At 43.7% G+C, this 23,208-nt stretch overlaps 1 protein-coding gene across 4 annotated transcripts in view; it reads right to left on the bottom strand.

The window, feature by feature from the left end:
- Nucleotides 1–228: 228 nt before the first annotated feature.
- epha4l (eph receptor A4, like) overlaps nt 229–23,208 on the bottom strand; it is a 52,571-nt gene continuing 29,591 nt past the window's right edge. Inside the window, exons 6-18 of one of the 4 annotated variants that reach the window (XM_019256267.2) lie at nt 17,765–17,889; nt 17,471–17,630; nt 16,191–16,296; nt 14,079–14,137; nt 13,480–13,593; nt 12,682–12,867; nt 9,131–9,192; nt 7,911–8,120; nt 7,628–7,777; nt 7,014–7,210; nt 5,477–5,638; nt 3,512–4,771; nt 229–1,873 (exon numbers count right to left, since the gene is read on the bottom strand). In XM_019256267.2, coding sequence (XP_019111812.1) covers nt 4,657–4,771; nt 5,477–5,638; nt 7,014–7,210; nt 7,628–7,777; nt 7,911–8,120; nt 9,131–9,192; nt 12,682–12,867; nt 13,480–13,593; nt 14,079–14,137; nt 16,191–16,296; nt 17,471–17,630; nt 17,765–17,889 — 1,646 coding nt within the window. In that variant the 3' untranslated portion in view covers nt 229–1,873; nt 3,512–4,656. Of the gene's footprint in view, nt 1,874–3,511; nt 4,772–5,476; nt 5,639–7,013; nt 7,211–7,627; nt 7,778–7,910; nt 8,121–9,130; nt 9,193–12,681; nt 12,868–13,479; nt 13,594–14,078; nt 14,138–16,190; nt 16,303–17,470; nt 17,631–17,764; nt 17,890–23,208 lie in introns of all 4 variants that reach the window. The other 3 variants (XM_019256266.2, XM_019256265.2, XM_010731388.3) reach the window with 3 other exon arrangements.

The following is a 23,208-nucleotide window of genomic DNA, read 5'->3' on the forward strand; positions in this document are numbered from 1 at the left end:
AAAACAGGCCAAGGAACTGATTGATGTGCTGCATTGGCCTCTTCCTTCTGTTACGTAACCCCTCCATTATATGCAATCATATAATGCAGTAATCAATGCATGATAGCTAGGCAATCAGCTCTCCTCTACAGACATAATAACAGCAATAACTGATGGCAACACTGATGGTCTTTACATCAGAAACTCCACTGTGTGCGTGTGTGTGTGTGTATGAATGAGAGGCAGGGAGATCGTCATATGGTTTCTACTTTATTAAGAATGCACGTTGGCACCCCTTTATTTTCTTCACTTTAGGCTATTATTTTACAAACTAGATATAAAAGGACATAAATAAATGACATAAGTTACATGTACCTAGAGCTCCTTGACAAAAACAAAACAACAAAAAAACAAAAAACAAGGCAAAAAACAAAAACAAAAAAAAACATGATCATGTCAAAATAAAAGTACAAAAAAAGATTCAGAGAATGTTAGATCTACATGGCTAGATCATATGGCATCGGAAGGCATACAATGACAAACATTAACTCTTGCGATTTGTTAATTTTTTTTCATTTTTTTTTTTTCAAATTGTTCCAACATTTAAGTAAAGGAAAAAAGTATTTTACAGTACATTCTGGTTTCCTTCTCCTTCCCAACATGTCTTGCATATTTCCAAACAGGTCCTTTTTTTTTCTCGATAGATAAAAACCCAAAAGAACAATGCCAAATAAAAAGGAAAGAGCAGTAGAGCTGTATTAAGGACGGAGGTGTTTTTGTATTATATGAAGCGTCACTTACGAGTTCAAAAACATTCACATAAGTATAGTTTAAAGAGATAAAGGAACAAAAGGAATATAGTCCATTGGGTTAAACCTGTAGCTGTATGATGTGCTCTGGAAGAAAAAGAAAATCAAAATAACAGTTTTCCCTTCTTAAACACCTTTTCCTCAATTTTATGATACTTTGTTGTACACAGGTGTGTCATTTTAAGAGATACATCCGACATTTCCTCCATCACTTGTCACGAGCTCGGAGAGTCCAAACTCTCAACTGTGTTCCACGCACAGGAGGCTTTTTAGTCACACTTGTTTGAGTGTCCGTGTGTCCATTTTTGCAAGCCGCTGTCACTGCCAAAGCAGAAAAGGGGGCTGCATTCCAGAAAAGCTGTTTAATAAATGTAGCTGAGTAGAGTTCGCACGACGGGAGCAACGCACCTTACATGGTTTTTTAGACGCCACAGAAGCAAAAAACAAAGCAAAAAAAAAAAAAGTCCAGGGTATCTCTTTTTTTTTATGTCAAAAACAATGCATCTCTGTTATCTCCTCTTTCTCCACAGTGGCATGAAAACAGACACAATTACTGAGAGTACTTCAAAAGACGTCGTCAGTCATACAGCGAGACACACACACACACACACACACACTTGCACACCCGTGCACACGCATCACATTCGCACGCTCAAATCAAACGTTTGTTACTTTACATGCAAACAAAACAAAACAATAAAAAAAAAACAACAACAACAAAAAAATCACAAATCAAAATGAAACTTTCAAATTAAAAGTACATTATCCGCTGGAGCAGGGCTTCTTGTTTATATTACATTCTTCTTATTGTCTCTTTTTTTTTTATGCTGTTAAATCATTCATAGTAATTCCAGTACATTGCTGGGTGGCCACAAGCACGTGGTGGCTAGTTTGTCAAGCTGAAGTGTTGTGACGGTGGACTTTCCAGACACTCAGGGATGGATTTGTCATCTCAGCGCCAGAGGAGACTCCAAGGAGAGGAGTGGGGGGAAAAGCAGGATGAGGAAGACAAAAGAGGAAGAGGAGGAGAAGAAGGAGGAATTCTGGTCATGGCAAGCAACCTTTTTGATGATGGACGGCAGCAGCTGGGGAGAAAGAAAAAGGGGGAGAAGAGAGGCTGCATCAGTCATGGTGGTTTTGAATATAAACAATTTCAGCTTGGCATCCTGTCTCTCCAGCTCCAGCGCGATGGAACATTCGACTCATCAGCTAAACAAAATCAAATGCCAAAGCCAGAGCATCCAGAGACCGCAAGCGAGCGGCCGCCCTACAGGGGGAAAATATGTATTTCGTGGCAGCGATGTATTAACTGATGTGCACCACATGCTGTTGTATGTACATAATGTGCGAAACATGCCCTTGTATTATTGGCACACATCAAAAAGAGCACCAATAGACATTTAACTAGTTTAAATACTAGATGTTTAGACTCAACAGCCGGAGCAACCACACTGTGCCTTTTTCTAATGCCAAGTGAAATAAATCATTTGAAAAACCTTCAGTATTCCTCAATGACCTTTCAATATTTATTTTAGCTATTGTTTTATGTTCAAGTAAATGCTTTCATTTTGAAAGACTGAGTGCTTTTCTACTGCTTTTCTGCTGTTTTAACACTTAGTCTACCAATGTTGATATAAATTCCATGGACAACATATTAAAACCAGTAGAGCTAAAATGAAAGCTAATTAATAAATTAGCCAATGTACTATTTTGATAATCGATTAATCGTCATTTTTTCAAGCAGAACTGACATTGTCAATCTTCACAGTCAAGTCAAACATTTTACGGTTTTAGGTTCTTAAATGTGATATTTTTTTATTTTTCTTTATCGTATAATAAACAAAGTAAATTAAAAAACGCAAAATGAACATTTTTTCACTATTTTCAGATATCATTGAAAAAACACCTAATCGAGAAAATAATTCACGAGGATAATTGTTAGCTGCAGCACTATTCAATGCCATCACAAACTGCAGCATCCACGATGACGATGAAATAAAACTAGTAAAACAACAAAAACTGAACATTATAACCTTCATGTAGGATGGATTTAGCGCATTCCAGTTGTATTTCAGTTAATTGGCGACTAAGTGTATGAAATCAACCAAATAAATTATGACAGCACATGAGTTATGTAAGCGGGTGATATGGATCTTGAACTTGCTGAGTCAGCTATAAATGCATGCTTTGCTAACTTGTAAGCGTGTGTTCTTTTGTCCGCATAAATAATAAATATTATCCTATCAAACATCAGAACAACAGTCTGTGCGATACATCTTAATGACTATCTAAGACCTGCTACCATGGCAACATATTAGTTGACTAAAGACAGAGTGTTGCCCAAAAGCTCCCTCTCAACTTTCCTGGAAAGTGTTTTTTTTTTTTTTTCAGCTCTGTTTGACTAACTGTGAGTCAGCAGCTGATCAATTCTCCTCATTAACATGCCAGCGGCATTGGGCCCGCAGACTGATCACAGACCAGTGGCTATTGATCTGCTCTGGCTGCCTGAGGTGGCGCGACCCTCTTGTTAATTAACACAGTTTCTGGAGCCGAGGGGCCAGAGATGAGAGAGAGAGGGGGAGTCTAATGAATCTTCAAGGAACTCTGTGGCTAGACATAGTTGATATTAGAAACATGCTGCAATAATAAATCAGGGATTAATCTGGTTTGTTTATTTATTTGTGCTGAGTCACAGCACTACTGCAAGTACTACTGATCCTCACCTTGATGACGCTTTTGAGTAATCCTCTGTGTTTATTTTTCTTGGCGATGCGGATGATGATACTAATGATTCAGATTCATTCGACATCCATGTTGTCTTTGTTGCATCCTTTTTTCCAAATAAATCCTGCCAATGAATTCCTTCATTCTTTCGGACCATTCGTAAAGCCAATTCAAGCGGTGCAAACAGTTGTCCATCAAAGGTGGTGAGGAAAAGTTGTTGGGTCCTCCAGTAGTGAGGGGCTGTGGCTTTGATTCAGGTGGGGAGTTGATTGGAAGAATCCAAATTGTATGTTTGTCTGGGGTGTAGGAGGGCATTTTTGGGAAGACAGGGGAGTGGGAAGGCTTTCTCTGGAAGATCAAAGACATTCTCAGCAACGTCCTGAGGGCAACAAAATACAGCGTTCTGGGAGAAAAACAAGGCCAGAACAGAGCAAAAAACACAAAAAAGCTCCTCAAAATAAGCCCTCCTCGCACCGTCGTCTCCCCTCGGAATCCAACCCTCAACCTCTCAGAGATTCACTGTTTATACATGACGGTCAGGATCCTCCATTTTGTCTGTGAGATATCAAACAGATCCAGCTGAGAGAGAACAATGGTGGCCGGGGCAGCCTGCGAGTCCCACAGAAACAATTCATGTACAATAAACATAGTCACAGGAAATCAAAAAAATCTGCTCCACGGATTATTCCAGAAAGAAAGTTCCAGAAACAACACTCTGCCCAAGAAGAGGAAGAAAGGTATGATCACCCCCCTCCCACCCTCCCTTGCTTTTCCTTCCAGACCATTAAAGGCACTCCAGATTGGCCTCTCAGAAGCACTTTTCCAGCCGTCCTTCCATCTATCCATAAATGCTGCAGACAGAAGCGTCCTATTCTCCAAAACAACAAAAAAAGGGCAAGGTAAAGGTCTGATTTTTTTTTCCAAAAAAAGTGCCGTTTTCGCCACTTTTTTTCTTCTTCATCAACATCTTCTTTTCTTTTAGATCCAATTTAAAGTGCACGGATGAGGTAAACTATTTCTTCATAGTTTATTTGTCTCTTTTTTTTTCATATTTAATCTTCTGTGTTATTTATTTATTTTTTTTCATGAGAAACAAAAGTCGCTTTGCTTCCTTTTCCTTTTTTTTTTTCTTTGTTTAAATCTTTCAGACGGGAACCATTCTGCCCTGCATCTGTTGCATTTGGGATAGCATTCCCTGGACGCTGGTCAGGATCTTGTTCTGGTGTGCTGCAGAGGAGATGCCTATGCGGGCCATGTCCCTGAAAAAAAAAGGATGGAGAGAAGAGGCCTTTTAGGATCAGGGACAACAATAACAAACACACGTAGGCCTGATCCACATGATGAATTTTACAGCCTTCTAGTGCAAACTGGTCTGACAGTTTAACTGCTGAATGAGGAATTTCGCCTGCCAACGCAGCAGTCCTAATCCTATAATCTTAATAGGTGAAAATTCTAAATATTACAGACAATTGACAAAGCCTAAGAAACATTTAGCGCATATAAACCTTGCAAAAGATGTTACAGACCGATTCCGCTCTAATCCTAAAGGAATAATTTGGGAAATGCACATCTTCATTTGCTTACTGTGTCGCTAGGCAGATTATTTACCTTGGTATGGAGCCAGGCTAGTTGTCTCCACCTGTTTCTAGTTTTTATGTGAAGCTAAGTTAACCAGCTACTGGATGTAGTTTCATATTTAGGGTACAGACAGAAAAGTGATAACCTGTATTACCAAAAATATCTTTGTTTCAAGAGTAAATTATATATTTTTATTTATTTCATATGTGTATTTTAACTCTAACCCCCAAATTGTTGTAAATTCCTAAATAAAAACAGACAACACTCTCCATAAGAAGATGTTTCTTGTGTTGACAAGCTTAAACCCTCTCGTCTTGATTTCCTTTCTTCTTGTTTATTTCCTCCCTCCCTCGCCCCCTCTTTCATATTCTCCCCTCCCTACTCACTCTTGTGTCATGTGGACCACAGCCTCTGGAGTAGTGTAGCCGGCAGCGGTGAAGTTGTCGCTGTATCTCTCCATGCCGATGGCCTGCAGCCAGTCCTCCACTGTGCCCACTGACGAGGACGCCTCGGGGCTTCCCGGCTCAAGCAGGGTGGTGTTGGGTCTGCTGGACGGAGGAGGAAGAAAATTGAAGAGTTAATTTTCATGAAAGTCCTACAGACGTTGAATCAACTGTCAAATTTGGTTTTGTATTTACAATCAGTGCTTGATGTACTTTATCCCACAACCGCGATGTGTGCAACTGTCTGTGCGAACAGACGATAAAAGTTACATTCTGTTTAAGTGCTTTTGACTTGAAGAGTAAAGATCCACTTTCATCCACCACTGACACCACTGATTCATGGGAGTTAGGGATTCCCTGATTCGTCGTGTCCGAGGGGCATGACACATACACCATGTGCGATGACAGAGAGCTGCCCACAAACTATAAAATGTTTCCATGCTACATTTCTCTCTAGCTTTTCCTCCTTGATGGACTCAACAGATCTGTCAGGTTCAGCTCTATCTCGTGTACCCTGTTACTGAGGTCCTAGCGGAAACTCTAGCCAAGTCAAACACGGTTCCTCCTGGGTGTGACCGACACAGTTAGTTAATCCTTATTTTACAGAAAATACACAACCCGGGCACACTTCAGTGAATTTTACAGTCTCTCCACACATTCAGATATTCATCCGCAGAACTGCCTCCCTCTTTTTTGACTTTTCCCTCCATCCTTCCTTTCTGTTGAGGGTTTGCTGCAGCGCCGTAGGCCATGAAACATTTACACGGGGCCGGTGAGTCTGTGTCGGTGGCGGTCTCGTCCTGCTCTGGTGACTCTCTCTCTCTCTCACACACACACACACACACACACACTCTGCCTCTCTTATCGTCCACTCTTTCTTTAAAAGGATGTTGAGTTCAACTGTGAGAACAGGATGTCAGGCTCTTTAATAAGTCATCTCTGCTCGGTAGGTGGAAAAGATTATGTGTTGGGCTCTAGCACACACACTCACACACTCTACTTTCCCCATTCACTCACTGTTAAAGCTGCATTTATAGGATCCAGTTCTGCTAATTACTCCACAAGGACTCCCTTCTCGCTGTCTCTGTGTCCCATTAGGTGAGCATGTGTTCAACCCACTCGCATGTACTCACACACTTGTTAAATTCCAACAGACTACCGCTGGCCTGCTTCGAGTCTGTAAACACGCATAGGTCATTCTTAACACGTTTCGCACGAGCAATGACCTCTGAGTTGTAGGGTCATGTTTGTTTTTGACTGGATTTAACTGGAATTGTGTATGCAGCACCATTACAGCTAGTTTGCAGTGAAGTCTATTATGGAGGGTGTTTGTGATGGACAGAGCCACACATTGCTGGTAGAAAATGTTTAATGGGGAATGTAAACACCAGCGAGAGAATAGGAGAGTGTGTGTTGAGGTAGAATAATGTGTATTTAATGCATTGCTTTATCCTTTGCTGCATCCTGCTCTCTCTCTCACCTGACAGCGGTCTCTCCACCGGTCCTCTTCAGAGTGTTGGGGTTGCGGATCAGCTTGTCCAGCATGTTGACGATCTGTCCAAACTTTGGCCGGTCAGCCCTCTCTCTCTGCCAGCAGTCCAGCATGAGCTGGTGGAGCGCAACTGGGCAGTCCATGGGCGGGGGCAGCCGGTAGCCCTCATCAATAGCCTTGATCACCTGGACAATAGATTAACGTTGATGTAAGCCAGCGGAGAGAGCAGGAATGAAATAAACAACTGTAGGTGGTTTCGATTACAGTTGTGTCATTTTTTTTCTCCCACTAATTTCATACCCATAGCTTAATTTTTAATTACCTAACTTTAGGCACCTACGCAAGTCATTTGGTTGTGCCCAAATTAAATTCTTTATCATCATTAGTGTAACTAGAAATGTGAATTCAATGTGTAATGAGGAAAGGGAATATACTGTTGGTGTTTTATTACCCCTGCAGGTGAATTAATTACATAACGAAGTTAGAATGATGAACTATCTTTTCAAAAAGTTTGACAGCACACACACGACTGGGAGTTATTGTTTAGCTCAAGCTGTTTATTATTTATGACTGTCTACATATAATTCAATTTCTTAACTTACATCTTGGTTACTCATGTCCCAGTATGGTCGCTCTCCATATGACATCACCTCCCACATGACGATGCCATAGCTCCACACGTCGCTGGCCGAGGTGAACTTCCTGTAAGCGATGGCCTCCGGGGCCGTCCAACGGATGGGGATCTTCCCTCCCTGTAATTGAAAAGATGTGCTGATTAATGAAAGCCGACAAGTAAGGTGACACACAGGCAGACCACTGACTCAGTCAGACACATGCTCACCTACACACACACACACACACACACACACACACACACACACTCACCCTGGTGGTGTACGCAGCCTCGGGGTCGTCCTCCAGCACTCGGGACATGCCGAAGTCGGACACCTTGCACACCAGGTTGCTGTTGACGAGGATGTTGCGAGCCGCCAGGTCACGGTGAACGTAGCTCATGTCCGACAGGTACTTCATGCCTGACGCGATTCCACGCAGGATACCGACCAGCTGGATGACTGTGAAGCGACCGTCGTTCTTCTGCATAAAGAGCATTTCATATTGTATATCACGTCATCTCATTGACAAATGTTTTGAAACGTGTTTAACATTTAACTGCAAATATTTTATTCAAGTAGAAATAAGACTCTTTTTTTTTGTTAGGTTGCTCAATATGGTTCAGTTATGCATGAGTAAACTGTCTCAGTTTGTAGCTGTGAGAAAATAAATAGCCATTTGTAAACTACTAAAATTATCCAGCTTTGATTGTTTTGTTTCATGCATGCTTATTAATGAATTATTAATGAATTTGCCAATAATTATAACTCCCCTCAAGGGAACAGTTAAGGAGTGCTTGATTACACATAGAAAGTAACAGAGCTGGATGAATACATACATAAACAAATAGTGTGCTATGAAACATTAATGAACTTTTTATAGACATGTACAAATATAATATAGTATAGAAGAAGATTTTATGTTTAAGTTAGTTTTATTAAATATATTAATAAACATTTATTACATTACATTGTGTTATCAAGGATTAACTGTCTGTGCAGGCTGGTTTAAAACTGTAACTGTTCAATGAATGAATAAATGAAATAAATGTCTTTATCTCTTATTGAAACACAATGTGAAGTAGAGATAGAGTTAATATACAAATGTCAAATATCTTCTTACAAGTACAGTTGTGCAACAAGTTACTTGCACAACACAATTTATCCCAACCTGACAGCAAAACTTTTCAACTTTTCTTCTGCATGTTTTCCATTTATATTCACTGGACAAAGTAGCCAAGTGCTGTCTAAAACCCAAAGAGTAGTGAACCCTGGGAACACAGAGGTGAAACCTGCGCCAACATCTTTGTCGGAAAAACAGTAAGTCGATCAAGGGTCGGATAAAGATTAGGGCGAATGTTTGTGAACGAGAGCTTGTAATTGCAGAGGGATGACATTACAGAGATAAGATGGGATCAGCACGCTACAGTCGTCGTATCGCACACTCACACACACGCATGCACACATGTGTGCAGACAGAAACGCATGACTGACCCTCAGGAATGCATCCAGCGATCCGTTTTCCATGTACTCTGTGATAATCATCACTGGCTTACCTAGAGAGAGAGAGAGAGAGAGAAAAGAGTGAGAATGAAAGGCAGATGATTATGGAGGTAAACGATGCACATCACAGCCCGACACAGTGGGGGGTTCTCGAGGGAATGCGTGTGTGTGAGTGCGTGTTAGGCCATCCATCTCTGTCCCGTAGTGATTTAATTAGCTCAGTGTTACGGTTGCCCTGACGTCCCCCTTCTTTCCCTACACATGCAAAGGCATCTCGACTGAAACAAAACACCACCACACACATGCATACACACACACACACACACACACACAGACACACACACACACACACCATCTTGTGTTTATGCAAATATGAACTGACGTTGGATGCATTATCCAAAGTCTCATCACAGTCACCCACCCAGAATCCCTCTGACTCGCTATTTATGTCACTCACTGTCCCTTTGCCCTCTTCTCCTCTGCCAACTTTCGACGCATCTGTCACTCTCCCGCTAGCTCCTCTCTTTGCTTTCTTTTTTTCCTCCCTCTCTCATACTCTCTCTCACTCTCTCCCGCACCACCCTCCATCCTCGCCACTCCTCTCTGGCCTTTTTCACCCCATCCCTCTGTCTTCCCCTCTCCGTCTCTCTTGGGGGAGCGTCTGTGTCTTTATCTGAGCCGGGGCAGGCGGTGGGGAGGGTGGACATTCCCTGGTGGGTCTCTGTCTGTCTTTGTCTCTTAGGATGAGGAGGGTGTGAGCGGGGGATAGTAGGCATGAGGAGAGGAGGAGACAGAAAGAGAGAGAGAGAGAGAGAGAGAGAGAGAGAGAGAGAGGGGCAAAGGAGAGGAAGGGAGGGTGGCTTGTTTTTGTCCCGAAATGGCAGCAAGCTGGTGCCTAACCAGCCGCAGCAACAACACATGCCCAAAAGTGCTGCCACAAATTCCTCTTAGAACAGAACTTCGTTCTTTGCGTTTCATTTCAAGTGGCACAGCTAAAGTGGACTTAAAAGCTTATTGCGTTGAAGAAAAGTGCTGACTTCAACCTAATGCCTTGCGGGGAGGTTGTGTGAAATCTCTCGCACTCCAACAGAATGCCTAAAGCAGCCGAGACCCCGCTGAGCGGTTAGCCACTGAGGTCTTGAAGGTGCAGTCCTTCACTCCGCAGCAGGCTCCTCGCCATGCCAAGAGGCCGCCAGTCACCGCCTTACCCGCCGCGTGATTGGCACTCCATTAATTACGGGGCGCTCCGGCGATGCCCCAAAAAGAGGAAGTGGAGTTAAAGTTGGGGGAGTGCTGGGGCTCTCTTTGTCAGCCATCTTTGTTCCCTTTGTTGCGTGTCTCGGCCCCAGGGCCGTCGGTGATTGACAGCTCACCAATCAAGTCTGAGGAGCGTCTGACCTGCGACCTTAAACTCTTGCCTTCCCAACCCCGCCCTCTTCCTCCCTTCCCATTTGCATGCTAATTCCTTGTTTACTGAATACGCCCTGCCGCCTTTGGCAATGAACTCTGGGCAAGGGCCCCGCCACTGGGCCGATTATCACCTGCCAACAAAACGGGAGAAGGGAAAAAATGCAACAGGGGGACAACATTGGGGGAACGTTGGGCAAACGCTCTCTAGAGGCCCTGGCGGTTGCGGTGAACAAAGATCTGGCTTTTAATTGCAGATCTTTTTTTTTTTTTTTTTTTTTTTTTTAAATCAGTACGCTCTTACTTTATGTAAATGAGCTGTTGAACACATCATGTCTGATTTTAGGCTCTAACGGAGGCTAGATTTTAATTACACACTACAAAATAAGTGCATACAGTCTTCAAGATGGTGGACGACAGCCAGCAGACTTCAGTGAGAAATTTTTGCACATTTATGTATTTCGCCGCCTATTTGGAGTCCTCCATAATTAATAAGGCTTAATTGGCTCTGTTGGACATGCCAGCAAACTGAGGCCCAGATTGAGAATTCCTTTTAACTTGATTGTAATGAAGACGGGAGTGCAATTCAAATAATGGATTTTTAATAGATTCCACTGACACTCTCAAGTGTAAAGGACTAATTTGCCCAAAACCTCTGTCAAGCTCTCAAAAGCAAGAGTGGAGGGAGGTTGATCGGATGATCTTCTCGCCTTGGCTCCCTCCATCCTTTTCACGTCGGCTCCTGTCACTGCCGCGTAGCTCAATCTGCTTCCCCTTCATCTCTCACCCTCTGTCTCGCTCCGTCTCTTTCCTTTCTCAGCCTCCGGTCCAGTAGTTCCACTGCCCGCCCTCTGCTTTCTCTCTCTGTCGTCGCTAGTGTTGTTCTCTGTCTTTCCCCTAATCCATCAGCTCCTAACCGCCTTCCTGTCTCTTCCTCTCCGTGTCTCTATTTGGACCTTCCCTGTCTGCCACTTGTCTCTCTCTCTCTCTCTCTGTCCACTTTTTTCCCCACTCCGTCCCTGTGAGGTCTGAGAGGTCAGCCCCCGCAACAAGGGGTGTGATAGGTGATAAGCAATTCTGCCTGTGCTTCTGTTCAAGTGTGTATGCGTGCACCTATGTGTGTGTATACAGTGTTTCCAAGAGTGAGAGAGACAGTGTTATCTAGCACAGATAGAGCCAGGCTGTTCTGTCATGACACATTAAGGCACTTCATCCATCTAACCCGAGTCGAGGTTGGCCATCAGCTATGGTAACACTCACGCACACATGCGTGCAATTAAAGGTGCACACACACACACACACACACACACACACACACACACTAGCCTAACAAATAGCATCAGGGGAATGTGTTAAAGGTAGGGAGAAAGAGAGAGACGGAGAGGAGGGAGTGCCAAGGGCAGAGGGAGGGAGATTTGGCCGGTGTTTTGTGGCCATGCAGCAGCAGATAGAGGAGGGATAGGGTATCACTCCCTAACCCCAAACACATTTACAGCTGACACTATGATTAATGAGCCTGGTCCCGCGCTACAGGGCCTGTTTCTGGACCCATTAGACCCCACCCCCCCCCAAACTGCCCAGCTACCTCTAACACCACCTCCCCTTCCCCACCAAAGCCGGACCTCTTCCATCTGGCATCTGGACAAAGACCACCTGGGGATAACCCGGATGGGACGTCTGGACAACACATGTGTGCACAAACACAAACAATGCAAATGGGTACCGCACAGGTATTCTAGAACATCGGTGGTCATGTGTCTTCAGATAATGTCGGTACACAAGCATTAAAACTCACCTTTGGCTGGTAAAGATTAGTTTGTCCCTGCACTCACCCTTCTCCAAAGTCACCCAAAAAACCGCGGACGTAGTTTGTAATGATTTATTGTGTTTTTTTAAGGGGACAGCAGAAATGGATGCCCTTTTTGTGTTATTATAATGTAATAGCTGTGTGTGTAAATGGGTTTTTGTATGTGTGAGTATTTTTGCACTGTCCTGTGGCTATTTCATTTCTCCAAAATAGTTTAAGCTTTCTGGAATAGTGAAACAATTCTGCACTAAATGTTCTTTCCATCACTTGGAAACAGAAATATTCACCTCTATATATACGTTAAAATCAAACAAAGTGCTTCACATACATTTGGTGACCACGCCCTCTAGGTGAATGATGTTGGGGTGGTCAAACTGGCCCATGATGCTGGCCTCAGACAGGAAGTCCCTCCTCTGTTTGTCCGTGTAGCCGGCCTTCAGCGTCTTGATGGCCACGCAGATCTCCCTCTTGCCCGGCATCTTCAAGCGGCCGCTGCAGACCTCGCCGAACTCCCCTAAAAAAACCCCCCAAAAAAACACGGTTTGAAATTGTAAAATGATGATACATAAGCACTCTGATACCAGCGCTGCATGGACTATAAATCACATGAGGAAGGGGAGTGTGTGTTTGTGTGTGCAGGTTAGAAGGGGTCCACTTTAAACATTGATCAGGGCCTCTAATCCCTCACTTCCCTCCTCCCCTCAGCCACTGGAGCAAAGAGAGAGGGAAAATGGATATTGATTCTTTCTCTTTATTATTTTGTCATTGGATGACTTTTCTCCTCTGGCCACAGGAATAGCACGGACAACATATTTAGCCCGTATTTATTTATTTATTTTACTCGTTGTCCTTTCTAGATGCAGACCAAGCATTGTTGTGTGAGTTTTTATTCTCAAGGAGTGCACACAAGAGCACACACAAACATGGCTCACTGAGACGAGAAGATATTCTGGCAGCAGAATATTTGCATGAAACGAACACCACATACTATTATCCCATTAGGTGGATGATTTCATCCAAAGTATGCCTTCCTGCAAAGCTTTCTCATGACACTCTGCTTACAATATCTGATTTACAAAAAAAAAAGGGCTGAAGTTTGCTGGATTTAAAAACAAAAGCTCCTCACCAATGCCAATGACTTTCTCAATCTTGATACAGGAGGCGTCGATCTCTTTGGCAAACTCGCGGACAGCTTGGTTCGGGTCCTCGTAGGTAAAAGGGTCAACGTATATCCTCACTCCTGAGGAAAGTTTGGAAAGAAAGGAAGGAAGGAAGGAAGCGAGAGAAAAAAGAAATGAAAAGTGAAGGTTAATTCATTCCAGCAACTATACTCCATCTGTTCTTTATTTCCATCATGCTGCAGGCTACACCGCCTTCCTCTGTTGAACCTCTCCTCCTCCTCCTCCTCCTCCTCCTCGTCCTTTCTTCTCTCACTTCCCACTCTAACTCCAATGCTTTTCATGTCACTATGGCTGACTCCAATGAAGATGGAGCTCATTAACTTGAAATTTTTGTGGGATGCAAATAACAGCGCTGATGACTTGATAATGAGGTGTTTGGAGCATGTTAGGATGCAAGTACATTAACTTCAAAATAGTTTGTTTTTTCCCTTGATTTTATGGGCTTCATTTGCGGTTAAGGGTGCTCGCACATGAAGACACCTGACAGTGCTGATGTTTTTTCAGTTACAGAGCGCGTAGTTGTGGAGTGTTAACTATGAGTTACCTTGATGTAAGTGCTTCTCTTCGTCAGAGTCCTGCTTGGCTTTGCTGTACTTACTCCTTCTGGGGGCAAAAAGAGCAGGGCGGTCAGTCACAGCGACTACAATACGACATGTTTCAAACATGTCAGGCAAAGTGAAAAGCAAAGTATCTGCATCTCATATCAAAGTGGAAAAAAATCAAATAAAAATGGAACACAAGTGTCAATTCACTAAACCTTAATTAAAAACTTAAACCAAGACACAAAACCACTTATACATCAATTAAATTATGTGAAGTGGCGACACAATCACTGAATTCTGATGAGACACTGATATTAATGTATTAATGTTAATTATTTATTAAAAGGGGCTCATTACAAATACAGAGACTGCTTTTGAATACTAACCTAATGTGACTTTTAGATATTGTTTTGTGGCACTGTTGTCTTGGTAATTGCTCTTAGTTATGAGGATAAAAGCTTTATACATTTTGGGAAATATTCTTTTTAGATCCCTTACTTACTGAGTGTCGGATGAAAGGACCGATGCCACTCTAATGTCTATCCATTAACTCACATTTATTTCTCATAATCATAGAGGAAGTGAAGGGAATAGCTTGTGTTATGTTATATGTTAATTGAGAAGCAAACTGAAGTGTAAAAATTCAAAATTTAGGTGTTTTTCCCCAAATCTAAAGTCAAAAGTATTCCATTAAAATAAAATATACATAATATTAACCTTAAACAAGCTCCTCCTTGACCAGCCTCAGCATTAATGCTGTTTACATGCTAATACATCATTAATATTCATACAAATGTATAATATATAACATATATAATAGCATAATGAGTACTTTTACTGCTAAAAATACTGCATTTTCATGCTACTACTCGTATTGGGGTATTTTTACATTGTGTTATTATGAAAAGGTTTCTCAAGGGCACTGAGCATACAGCAACAAATCAATCCAGAGGAAGATGCACTTAAATCTCTCAGGCAGCCTGACACCTGTGCTTATATTGATGTGTTAGGTCAGTGGTGGAAATGACCAGATGTGCGAGACATTGTCCTCCTCTATGGTTGTGTAATGATGGTAAACGGCTACGTGATTACAGTCCCTCCCCACAATCACAGGATGGCCGCAGCAGCACAATGACAGTGGCCGTCACATGCATATAAAAAAGGCAGAGGCAACCACCTGCTTGGCCGGGGAGAGAGGCAATCACATGGAAAGAGAGGACGCACACACACACACACACACACACACACACAATGAACGCCCCCCTTCACTCCCCATCATCCTCAACACCAATACACTCATGCAAACAATGATTTGGTTTCCATATAAAGAGGCACGCTCACACATACGAATGCTGTAAAAGGTACACACACAAACCATTAACATTCCCCTTCCCCCTGTGCCACCACACACATGAAAACAATCCTTCTTTTTTTTTTAACATAAGGACGTGCACACACCCCCAACACACACACACGCACACACACACATGGTGGAGTGTGGTTAACACCCTGAGGTGAGGCAGCCCCATCTGCATGTAATCCCATCTGTGTGACGGTGCTTTGTCCTGCTCGCTGGTTAACACCCTGAGATTGGGTCACTGCAAATCCACCTGATGCCTCTCTGTCTCCCTCTCCCTTCTCTGTATTCTATCTCTTACTTTTCATTGCCTGCTTATCTCATTGTCAACCCTCCTCTCCCTCTCCCTCTACCTCTCTTCCCCCCCCGGCTCTCTCTCATTCTCTTCACGGCGGTCAGCAAGGCGCAGCGGGAGAAAATAACTAGCAGACGGGATTACAGCCAGCAGCTCAGAGATAGAGGGATGGAGGGATGCGATGAGCAGGGATGGATGCAGAGGACAGGGAGCGAGGGGTCGCTGATTGCATCTTTTCAGCTGTCGGAGCTGTCAATCACGTCTCCGGTGTGGCGAGTCATCACTCATTTGATGTGAGCGAGTTGCACTAGCTGTCTGGCTTTGTGTGTGTGTGTGTGTGTTTGTGTGTGACGTCCATCTCCAGACAGATACTTTTCCCAGCGCAAAGAAAGACATCCCTCATCTGGGGAGGAAAGAGGGAGAGACAGAAAGCAGAGGGGGGGACAGAGGGAGGAAGCTCACCTTCGGCTGATGACGAAAGCACTGATGAGGATGATGAGGAGGACCACGCTGCCGACCACTGACACCAGTAACACTGTGGAGTTGGCCCCATCGCCAATAATGGGAGCTGGGACTGAGGGAAAAGGAAGGAAAGATGGGGAAACAAGGGGAAGGTGAACAAGGGAAACAAAGGAAAGGAAAGGGAGGAAGGTTGGACAGAGACAAAGAGCAAAGTCAATATCATTGCGCTCGATCGAGTCGCTGCACATGAAAGCCAGTGTACACTGTGTGTTTGTCAAAGTCACTGAGTACCCCCCCCTCACATTTCCTCCCCATGTCTGTCTTCGTGCACCATTGAGAGACAATAGCTGCTCATTAGGATGTGTGCTTGACCGTGTCATTATCATGCGCTGCTTTCTTTATCTGCATTACAAAGGGGACATCTGGGCTTACAGCGCATCTCTGGAACCCTCTATGTCATCATCTCGCATAAACACTGAATATCATGCAGCGGAGGAGATCCAATTATGTTACATATTATTATGAAACTGATGATATAATGATGTTTGTCAAGGCTTGAATGAATTCCATCTAGTTTCCCCCCCTTCGGTAGGTTAAAACAACATTATTACTGATATTACTATATCTGTTTTGTATCAGCTTCTCCCAGGATCTTTTTTTTTTGTCGCTGCTCCGTTGAATCAAATGGAAAGACTTGGAAACTTTGGGATCTTCTCGAGAATTCAAGTTTAAGTTCTGTGGGTTTTTGCATGTCCTGCATGAGTCTGTAATTACTGACGGGTCAGTGGGGTTTCACAGGCTAATTTGAGTCCACCCGCACTGAGGGGGGCGTGTTACTGTTATTATCTTAGGCTTACAGTTTTAGAGTCTGGTGGAAACACGAAATATTCTGGCTTTAAAATGCTAACATTTGAGGCTACTAACAAGAAGCAAAAAGTCGCTATCAGCAGCTTCCAACTAAAAATATCAGAAACTTTATCACTCTAAAAAACCCATATAAGTTGAACCCTAGCCGGCACATCCACTGAGACTCATTGCGACTTGAATAATGGAAACTACTCAAGTTGCCAGTCAGGTGCTGGAGCGCAATATCATTTATCTTATATAAAGGACAGATATTTTGATGAATGACTCTTCAATAAAAGAGATGCACTTGTAAAAGATCCCATTGCAGGACTTTGTTGTAGCGGGCGTCATGCGCTTTGGCATAGAGCCTCTCTGCTTCTCTTACAGTGCACTGATGTCATCGAGGCAAGCTGAGCAGAAGCGGCTGAACTCACCGGAGTTGGTCATGAACTCAAACGGTCCGCTGAATTCCCCGTAGCCGGCAGCCGTACGAGCACGCACATGGAACACGTAGGAAGTGAGCGGGGTTAGACCCTTGATGTCAGTGTTCCTTGATGAGGTTTTTATGATTCTGTAGCTTCTTTCATTTTGGTCCTGTGGAAGGCAGACAGAAAAAGAAACAGTGTGAAGAACAAAAACAGACAAGCTGTGTTTTTTTTTTCTCTGTCTTCTGTTGAAATGTGTTACTATTTTGGAGATAAAACTACATCTCCCATAGGATCCCTCACCTTCTCGTAGTACTTGACCTCATACTCCAGGATGACCCCGTTGGCTCTATCCGGGGGCTGCCAGGCAAGTGAGATGGTGTGTCTTGTGATATCTTTCGCCTGGATGGAAGTTACTGGTGAGGGAGCTAGTGAGATGATCAAAGAAAGACAGAAAAAAACTATTTTAGCCCACTGCTTTCTCCCCGTCCTCCATGTTGTTTTTAGCCTTGGAGACACCAAGTCTCTTTTGTGTTGCTGTCCAAAATCCCCCACACATTGCTCCTGCTGGGAAAGCCAAACAGCAGGCCAGGCCACAAGGCAATCACTTCCATTTGTCTTTGAACTTGGCTTCCATTCAAAATCTGAGGTGTTACAGAGCTGTATGGCCACACAGCTCAATTGCCAAAGCAAGAGTGTATGGCTTTACTCTATTTCTAAACTAACGGTTGGCATCAATAATACTGATCCAATTTCCCTCGGCTGACGCTAGAGCCTCGGCCACTTTTCCTACGAGCTGGCAAAATAATGTTATTATTAATAATAACTTCATTTTCTGAAAATACCCAGGTCACCCTGGGAAACCTTATCCTGATACAAAGTCAGCCTCGAAAAGCTCGAAATGAGCTCAACACCTTTGCTTTTTTATTTTTTTCCCCTGGTCTTCAAGAGAGCAAATCAATTGGTTTTCATTAAAGCTCCAGTGAGCGATCTTATCTCAAGCCATTTCTGCTACAACTGATAATGAGGCCATATTTCAAGCAGCCGTGTTATCTGCGTTCAAACGCCTTTTAACATGTGAAGGTTAAAGCACAGATAATGGCTTACACTCGTCCCCTCCCTCTGGTGTGTCGCTCCTGCACAAATCAAACCTCTATCTTCGGGGAGTGTGACAACACTAAAATTGGGTCATACACACTCTCGACGCTACAAAGAGAAACCCATACGCATAGGAGAGATAGTGTTGACAGAGAGACACTCTTGTACAGATTGAGTTTTGAGCAGATAAGAAGATACATGGTGGGACAGGTGGAGTTATAGGCCATGCAACTCAGGTAGAAAAAGACCAAGGACACAGACATCTCCAACGCTTTGGGGGGTTCTAGCATCAAGTTCCCCCAAGTACCCTCAACAACCAAACAATCTTCATCATCTATTCCCCCAGGTAACTTTTTTTTGAGGCGTCTGTGCTTACAAGAAGTGAATCTTTGACCTTTGGTCCTCAATGATACTGTAACCTTACTCGTTCCAGACCATCTGCCTTTTAAAAAATTACAGTGGGATGATTAATGAGGGGCTCGCGGTCCACCGATTATGATTGGATTATCTGTGACATTATATACATTCTCATCACTTTGACCAGGGGCTCCAGGGAGCCTAGCCTCCAAGCTAACGCTAACAAAACCCGGCTTTTAGCCAGGGATTGAGTTCAAACAGGCCTGGAATTCAAGTACTAGCCTCGGATTGAGTTTCAGCGGGGTGAAGAAGCAGCAGGAGGGAGGGGGGTGTGGAGCGTTTGTGACCGGTGGGGGTTGAGATGGAGATGGAGAGGGATGGGATTGCAGACATCTCTTGGTAAATAGATTAACCCAAGGTTGTGTAATGCTGTTGGCCTAATGTGTTGCGTCTCCGTTAAACAATTAGATGGCGGCCATTTGTATCCCTCCGATCAATCTTACCCGGCAGCGAGAGCCAATTTGAAGGCCCTCCTGGGGCTGACCGAGGACGCTCTGACTCAGAGAGAAAAGACCTGAGGGGGTCACAGGCCTTCGTTCCCCCAAGGTAATCCACACATCCATCTTTCCTCCAAAGATGACAGATATGGCAGTTTAATCGTGTTGCCTCCTGTTGTTGCATTTTTATTTTTCCCTCGACTAACATGAGGATAAAGATGACTGATTTTCTGAGTGGTCCCTTCTGTGTTCCCCTATGTGAGACGGCAAGGTTAAAAACAGCCCATACATGAAATGGGTGATCCATCAAGGCCACACTTTATAATTTGTTACGGATAGATTAGTCAGAGGAATGTTTAAAAAGCAAACACAGACGTATGTAAATATTGTAAAACCATGGATACACAAAGTGCGCAGAGCTGATGCAAGACGATGCCTGACATGTCGACCCTGAATAGACAAAAGTTTAACCTGAGGCTGCGACTTGGGCAGACCATGCTAGACAAGCTGGCACCTCTGTGGATGAATTTAAAATATGTGGGAAGATCTTTAATTTCTTACTGCCTCCTGTACGCGTGGGCTAAAAACGCTGGTGGAATAATAAGTGTTAGATGCAATGAATATTCAGATCTCATTTCAAAACTGGTCGCTCCAAAAAAACTCTTTCACAGCCTGCAACATTTACACACACACACACACACACACACACATACCCAGCAACACAAAGGACCTCATTACACAAATAGAAAGATAGAATTTCACATAGAAAAACACACACCTAGTGCCATTATCTCACATACACAGCAAAAAACTCAATCATACCACCTATGCATACATTATACAGAGTAAAAACCTGGCGCAGACAAATAGCAGTCCAGGTTTTGGTTTAAAAAATAGGTTGTGTGTCGGTTTTGTGTCTGCATGGAACACAGTTTGTGAAGTGAGCGAGTTTGTCTTCGCGAGCTTGTTCATCACAAAGCATTTGTGTCGCGAGGAGCAGCTGTGGTCGACTCGAGCTGTTGCGCGAATATGCGGTCGATTACAATTTGACATTAAAAGAGACAGGGGCCGCGGTGCACATGTGGTTGCCAGATTGGAGCCTGGTTGCCAGATTGGAGTCACTCGATTTTGCTGCCGCCAAGGAAAAATAGCCGAGGAGGGAGCCGTTTTTCAGGGTGTCGAGAAAATGGCTCCTGCTTACAAGATCCTTCCTCCCCCCCGCCTATAAAGACTGCTTCCATCTCCCCGAACACATTTCCACATGTACGTCTGTCCGATTTGCCAGTGAGATGGAAACTCACACACATGTGCGCTGACAGACGTGCCCACACACACACTCTCTTATGGACTAATTTACTTTTAGTCACCTAAGCCTGCCAAGTATTTTGCATCGAGACATAAACACCTCTCTTTCCTTCTTTCTCACACACACACAAGTGCTTGATCCCATAAAAGGAAGAAAAAACATCCATTTACAGCCAGGGGTCAGTTCAAAGCTTGGACATCCCCCTCTCTCTTCCCCTCCCTTTCCTTGAGCGGTCTGGGTGAAAGGGTTACACACTGGCTGATTTACGACAGTGGAATTGTTCATGGCGAGACGCGGAATCTGACCTCTTTGTATGCACGCCTGGTCACAGATGCATGCACACGCAATCAACACCGCTCCTAATTTTTGTCTCCCGGCATATTTCTCTGCTGCACCTTCATCTATTTTCCTCTCACGCAAAAATGCATAAGCGCTCCTCCCTTCCAACCTGCCTACCTCACTTCTTCTTCTCTAGCCGAAATTTGAACCTCTATGGAAAGGCAATGGCGGGGGTGTCTTTTCCACAGTACTTATAAATCCTAATAAATCTATCATAATAAATGCGTAATCCACAGTGTCTGGATGAGGGCAGGCGATACAGAGAGAGGGACAGCCGCAGATGACTGGCTGGATTACCAGCGGCTGAAACCAGAGCTTCCAAAGCCCCTACCGAGCATTAGCAGGAAGAAATCCAATCAGTCTGGAGCTATTCTCTTTAACACGCACACACACGCACACAAATTAGAAGAGACATACACACATACACACACACACACCGAGGGAGACACATAGAGGACATTGTTTAAGAGGCAAATGTAGATCATCTCCATCCGTGAGCAAATACTCTGTGTAACACATTTTCTCACTTTTAGCTGAGCGTGCAGTCAGCTCTGCACATGTGCAAACATACACCCTTACGCACACAGACACACACATAACACACACCATAATAGAGCTTCCAGCTGCAGGCTTCGTATAACTAATCCTGGAGAACAGTTGCGAAACATGCACCAGTGACGAGCCAAAGGCAACATCATCTATATCTTACAAGTTGAAGTCAGCAGATTAGCCTCGAGCAACCTCATGGGGACATCAATGCGAGTGTGTCAGTGTGTGTGTGTGTGTGTGTGTGTGTGTGTGTGTGTGTGCACACTTTTATGAATCCATGTGTGCACTTTGGACTTTTGGCGCAACTGTGCATCAGTGTGACCATACTGACATGCGATTACGAGCCCTCGGTCTGGACTCCAGGGTGTGCTCCATTACAGCTCCCACACATGCATGTCTGGCAGGACTCGCAGCTCTCCCACAGGCAGCACATCCATTCATCTCTATCTTCCTGACCCCAGCTGATAAATCAAGCCAGCGTGTCCTTAAATTGCCAGTCCGAGCCCTATTCAAGGTATTCGCTTTTCCCAGGCATGGAAATTAGTGATAAAAAAAAACGACACAAAAAGGCACTTAGCTCGCCACCCAAGAGCAGGGCAGTAAAGAAGACTAAGGTAATGATCGGCTATAAGTGGAGAAGAGCAGGGAGGGATGAAGAGAAAGGGCCAGGGTCGTAAAATCCATTTGCACAACAACCGGTTACAAAATGGCTAAATGACAAAACAACGGGAGGCTTTGAACGCACCTCCCAGGCTAGAGGGCTCTTTTCCAGCTCTGAAGAAGAGGCTGTATTCATGGGTGTATTTTACTAGAATAATTACACACACGTACACACACACACAATCCAGCAGCATTTGTAATGAAGCCTCCACAGATCAATACGACTCATCTAATTCGTTAGCTCGCGAGCTAAATATAGCACGTTGCCCCTATCTTCAGCCTAGGCTCCTCGTGCCTAATTATGCAAAACTCAAGTGAAATATTGCAGAAAATCATTTCCCACTGCAGAGAATCCATCATCCTCCTCGGTAATCACCCAGCCTTCACCCAAATTATTTACAGCTTTAATAAACATGTTTTGACACGCAGATTGCCCTCAAGAAAAGTACTTCAAGCGCTCAGTGTAACCTGTGCTCTGCATGAAATATAAGCCCCCCCCCAACACACACACACACACACACACAACTACAAAGCAACTCTACCAACATGCACTCTTTCCTTCTTAAGAAGCTAACTTGGATTAGCAGGCAAACCACTGGAGATAATTCAGTAAACTATGTGATGAAGAGGATGATGCGCTCAAAAGCTCCAGAACAGCCACTGAGTGAGAGAGGATACTCGTAAGATGCTGTTTCTAATGTCAAAAATTAATTCTGAATTCCAAATTGAATCCATTTTGTTTCACTTACAAGAGTTAACTGTAGGTAAATGTAACAATAGTTAGTGGTTACATCCAGTTTAATACACCCTACCCTACAAATGTAGATCTGCTGAATGTAAATGTGCCGATATGTCCTATTTCATGTGGCGCTTATCTTAAGTTACTCCCATTTTCCTTTGCATTTTTATGAAGATACCAGCAAAGCCAAGTCCATAAATCT

This window comes from Larimichthys crocea, chromosome VII, assembly GCF_000972845.2.
Source record: "Larimichthys crocea isolate SSNF chromosome VII, L_crocea_2.0, whole genome shotgun sequence".
Taxonomy (NCBI): domain Eukaryota; kingdom Metazoa; phylum Chordata; class Actinopteri; family Sciaenidae; genus Larimichthys; species Larimichthys crocea.